At 47.9% G+C, this 5,399-nt stretch overlaps 1 protein-coding gene across 1 annotated transcript; it reads left to right on the top strand.

Moving 5' to 3' along the window:
• Positions 1 to 70: 70 nt before the first annotated feature.
• On the top strand, positions 71 to 4,980 carry ADAMTS1 (ADAM metallopeptidase with thrombospondin type 1 motif, 1; the record flags this gene model as incomplete). The annotated part of the gene is made up of 8 exons (XM_010292173.1): positions 71 to 412; positions 848 to 980; positions 1,402 to 1,569; positions 1,872 to 2,158; positions 2,398 to 2,584; positions 2,687 to 2,862; positions 3,746 to 3,921; positions 4,239 to 4,980. Coding segments are annotated over 8 exons (2,211 nt in total), but the record flags the coding sequence as incomplete, so codon positions are not given.
• Positions 4,981 to 5,399: the final 419 nt, after the last annotated feature.

The following is a 5,399-nucleotide window of genomic DNA, read 5'->3' as shown; positions in this document are numbered from 1 at the left end:
CGGCGTTTCTCTTGTTGCGCTCACCTGCGCCTTCCCTCCCTCTCCCGCTCTTTTCTTTAATGCAGAAACGAAAAGCAGAAGGAAGAAGAGGTTCGTGTCCAGCCCCCGCTACGTGGAGACCATGCTGGTAGCCGACCAGTCCATGGCCGAGTTCCACGGCAGCGGGCTGAAGCACTACCTCCTGACGCTGCTCTCCGTGGCGGCCAAGCTGTACAAGCACCCCAGCATCCGCAACTCCATCAGCCTCGTGGTGGTGAAAATCATGGTCATTTACGAGGAGCGGAAGGGACCCGATATCTCCTCCAACGCGGCCCTGACTTTAAGAAACTTCTGCAGCTGGCAGAAGCAGCACAACCCGCCCAGTGACCGGCACGCGGAGCACTATGACACGGCGATCCTCTTCACCAGGCAGGTGAGGGACACGGAGGTCCAGTCCATCCCCGCACCCATTGCTCCCTACCCCCAGAGGCCCCCTCTGCCAGCAGACCTCAGAAAAATTGTTCTGAGGCAGCCTTGTGTCATCACAGCTTCAGCAAAGGCGGCTAAAAATGAAAGGAACTGCTTTTTATTTTATTTTGCTGTTTGTACCGTCTCAGGTGAAACTTGCAGTATGTGCAACGTATTTCTGTCTCATATATTTTTAGCAGATTTAGTATGGAAATTATGCATTTTATTTCTACGTGTAACCCTTGTGTATGTTCCAAAGACAGCTTTTTGCCATCATACCCATTGAAGTGCTGAATATTTATGCTTTTTCCATAAGTAAAGGCAAACTGCCAGGCCTGGATGTTTCTTGCCAAGGTTAAGTCTCTGATCTGATTAATAATGAAACTGCCTTTTTTTACAGGACCTCTGCGGTGCCAAGACATGTGATACTCTTGGGATGGCCGATGTGGGAACAGTTTGTGATCTAAACCGCAGTTGCTCTATCATAGAAGACGATGGTTTGCAGGCTGCCTTCACAACAGCCCACGAACTAGGTACTTGAACCGCTTGAAAGGCGATTTCACGTGATTAACTGAAGGCAGCTCGATGCCGTAAAGCAAAGAGCTGCCCAGCCCGCACCGCGGGCTCGCCCCGCGGGGCGCAGAGCTCCCTGCCCTCCACGGCGCAGTCGGGAGGAGGCAAAGCTCTGCCACTGTAGCGGGGTTGAACCACGGAAAGCAAATCCGCCTTACACGGCGTTGTCTGCGAGAGTTGTGCGTTTGACTGATTGCTGGAAAAAAGCATGTGAGAAGCCTGTGAGGGGAGCGAAGATAGTGTCGTCTCCTTAAAATTTGGCAGTATTCAGATTCAGGTTACTATTTAAAGACCGGGCTTTAGACTAATATCTAAAATAGTATTGGTAATGCATATGAAAGACTTCCTAAAATCACAGACTTTACTTTTTTTTTTTTTGAGGCCACGTGTTTAACATGCCTCATGACGATGCAAAGCAGTGTGCTGGTATTAATGGAATAAGCCGGGATTTCCACATGATGGCATCTATGCTTTCCAACCTGGATCGCAGCCAGCCTTGGTCTCCCTGCAGTGCCTACATGATTACAACATTTTTGGATAATGGTCATGGTAAGATTATTAAGCTTTCCATTCATGTGGCATTTAAGCTCTTGTGCTTTACTCTTTTTTTTTTTTTTTGCTTTTTGCTTTCTTTTTTTTCCCTTTTTCTTAACCGAGTGCTTTCTGTTACAGCATGGAGTTAACCTTTTACATGCTGCCAATGAATTTAAAGACCCTTAGTTTTACAGAAATGGTGGCACAAATTGGCTCAAAGGCTTACGTTACAAAGCAAATGCAGTTTCCTTTCGAAACCGAACTGACAGCATCGTCTACTTTCTTTTTTTTTTTTTTCTTTTTTTCTGCCTTTTCAGGTGAGTGTTTGTTGGACAAGCCCCACAAACCAATCCAGCTTCCTTCTGACTTGCCTGGCACCTTGTACGATGCCAACAGACAGTGCCAGTTTACGTTTGGAGATGAGTCCAAGCACTGCCCCGATGCAGCCAGTACATGTACAACGCTGTGGTGTACTGGCACTTCGGGAGGACTGCTCGTCTGCCAAACCAAACACTTCCCTTGGGCAGATGGCACCAGTTGTGGGGAAGGGAAGTGGTGCATGAATGGCAAGTGTGTGAATAAAACCGAGAAGAAGCATTATGATGTAAGTATTAAAAAAGAAATCAGAATGTATCATGGGTTGCAGAGGAGCATGGATAATGCTTCAGTGGGAGTGATGAGTCAAAGGGCTTGAATAAATGGAGGCAGATAGCTAATAAAACTTACAGCCTTTTTTTACAAGTGGCTTAGGTAGAAATGAGCATGATTGTGGGTTTTGTGATTTGGTTTTGTTTTGCTTTTACTGTATTCAACTTTTTGTTCTCCTTTTGTTTGTGATTCCAGACGCCAGTGCATGGGAGCTGGGGGTCCTGGGGGGCGTGGGGAGAGTGCTCCCGGACCTGCGGCGGCGGAGTGCAGTACTCCTTCAGGGAGTGCGACAACCCTGTCCCGAGGAACGGGGGGAAGTACTGTGAAGGGAAGCGGGTGCAGTACAGATCGTGTAACATCGAGGACTGTCCGGACAATGATGGTAATCTTTTCCCCATGTTTAAGGCCGAGGAAGGGTGTCTTGTGGAGGAAGAGCATGTACAGAAGATGATCTAATGTCCACCTCCCTTTCCTCTGCCTGCAGGCAAAACCTTTAGGGAGGAACAATGCGAAAAGCACAACGAGTTTTCCAAGTCTCCTTTTGGAAGCGGACCTGCAGTGGAGTGGACGCCCAAGTTTGCCGGCGTCTCTCCAAAAGATAGGTGCAAGCTGGTCTGCCGAGCAAAAGGAACAGGATACTTCTTTGTTTTACAGCCAAAGGTATTTCAAAGCTATACCTCTCCCATCTAATCATGAATAGGATTTGTATTTCTTCTAACTCTTCATGTGAGGTTAAGAGTCAAGGAGTGTAGAAATCTGAAATTATGTCTTTCTCATACTTAAGCTAGATTCTTCCTTCTCCTCTTCCTACGTGTACAGTGCAAGCATGCTTTAAATATTCTGGCACAGTCCTTCCAGTTATTTCACACGTACCACCTCTTCTACCCACTGCACCCTAGTTTCCTTTCCTCTCCTTCCACCAAGTTGATTAGATTGAGATGTGCGTGGAAAACTGTGGGGGTTCTTTGCCAAAACATTGGTGCTTTCTCATACCGGTTACTAATACGCTGACAGCTTAAAATAAACAAAAGGAAAAATGCTTGTCTTGCGTAGCTACTTGAACTCACTTTTATGAGATGTTGAGAGCCAACAGCTACCAGGGCAATGACACAGATGTTTTTTGTAGAGCAGCACTCCTAGAAATAAAGACTACATTGAACACCATTAAAAGCAATTTTGGTCCTGTACTTCGAGGACATGACTATTGTCTAGTGACACTAGGAAACTATGATCTTTCTTTGTATGAAATCAGTAAAACAGTTCTGTGGTGGGTTTTCTGGGGGGAGGGGGTGTTAATAAAAACAGAAGTTGGTTGTTTTCTCCTGTCACCATGGCACTGTTTTTGCAAGTGAGGTGAAGTAGCACTACATACCTTCAACAAACTGTGGACTGCTTTGGTTTTTAGTTTCAAAATCCCTGAAAATGCAGGTGCTGCACGTGTTCCACCTGTCCTTATTTTGCATTTTGTGTGTGCCTGTATTATGCAGTTTCAAAGCAATGTGCATCTTCTAATCAAATGCCCTACTGCTTGTTCCCTGCAAAGGTTGTGGATGGTACCCCGTGTAGCCCCGATTCCACCTCTGTCTGCGTCCAGGGACAGTGCGTGAAGGCCGGCTGCGACCGTATGATAGGATCCAATAAGAAGTTTGACAAATGCGGTATCTGTGGTGGCAATGGATCCACTTGCAAGAAAGTGTCTGGCACACTTGTTAGAGCAAAGTGAGTGTATGGCTGCTGCTGTTATTTTGTTCTGTGAATGTTTTGTGGGTGTAAGCTTTGGGTTTCCAAACCAGTGAGATGTTGCCCCAGTTTATCGTTGGAACTGATTTGATTGGCCAGAGCCATCTGACTGAAGATAACTTACAGTCACCCCTCTGCCATAGCAATAACGTGCTCTGCCAATTCCTTAATCCTTTAATTCGATTAGATCAGCAGCTCATTCCGCTTCAAATGAATTTCAGTCTTGCGCCAGGCAGCTTCTTCCCTTTGGCAGGGAAGAGTGGAGGACTCAAGTCTTTCTCTTTTCTCTTGGGCAGACCCGGCTACCACGACGTCGTCACCATTCCAGCCGGGGCGACGAACATCGAGGTGAAACAGCGAAACCACCGGGGCGCAAGACATGACGGCAGCTTCCTCGCCATCAAAGCCGCAGATGGCACCTACGTCCTCAACGGCGATTACACCCTGTCGACGCTGGAGCAGGACATCACCTACAAGGGCAGCGTGCTGAGGTACAGCGGCTCCTCCGCTGCCCTGGAGAGGATCCGCAGTTTCAGCCCTCTGAAGGAGCCTCTGACCATCCAGGTCCTCACGGTGGGGGCCCTGCCGCAGCCCAAGATCAAGTTCACCTATTTTGTGAAGAAGACCGCGCAGCCTGGGTCAGAGAAGGCGCCCAGTAGAAAGAAGGAGTCCTTCAATGCCATCAGGGAGATCATCTCCTCTGAGTGGGTCATCGAGGAGTGGGGCGAGTGCTCCAAGTCATGCGGCTCGGGCTGGCAGAGGCGGGCGGTGGAGTGCCGGGACCCCCGGGGGCGGCCGGCCACCGACTGCGCACGGGAGCTGAAGCCCAGTGACGTCCGTCCCTGCGCCGACGTGCCCTGCCCGCAGTGGCAGCTGGGGGGCTGGTCGCCCTGCTCTAAGACGTGTGGGAAAGGTTTCAAGAAGAGATTGTTGAAATGTATTTCTTACGACGGCAGCGTTCTGCCGCAAGAAAGCTGTGAGCCTTCCAAGAAACCGAAACACCTAATAGACTTCTGCAACGTTACAGACTGCAGTTAAATAGTATAAGTTGGGAAAGCTAAGGTTTTTTTATTATTTTATTTTTTTCCTTCAGAACAATGCACTGAAAAAAGAGGGCTAGAGGCAGCGCATGTGTTTTTGCATACAAAATTCATAGTGAGGATGTGTTGAGGTGGGACGGTGCAAATGGCTTTAGTTGGCGTTGCATCCTAAAAATACCCTGCCAACTGAAAACTTGATAGGATAGGATAGCAGACCCATGTCACTCACTTGTCTTCAGCAGATAAGGCCTGAGGGCATTATAGTTGCCTTTTTTAAAGTCTGTTACAAATTAAACAAAACATGAGCAGTGGCCAAAACACATTGAAGAAAACATTTTGGGGTTCGGTTATTTCTCGCTTCTTTTGGATTTATATTGTGGTACTGATCAAGTCCCCATGTGTAGGAGGGGGAGTGGA

Source organism: Phaethon lepturus, unplaced genomic scaffold, assembly GCF_000687285.1.
Source record: "Phaethon lepturus isolate BGI_N335 unplaced genomic scaffold, ASM68728v1 scaffold8848, whole genome shotgun sequence".
Classification (NCBI taxonomy): Eukaryota; Metazoa; Chordata; class Aves; order Phaethontiformes; family Phaethontidae; genus Phaethon; species Phaethon lepturus.
This window is presented reverse-complemented; position numbering and strand designations above follow the sequence as displayed.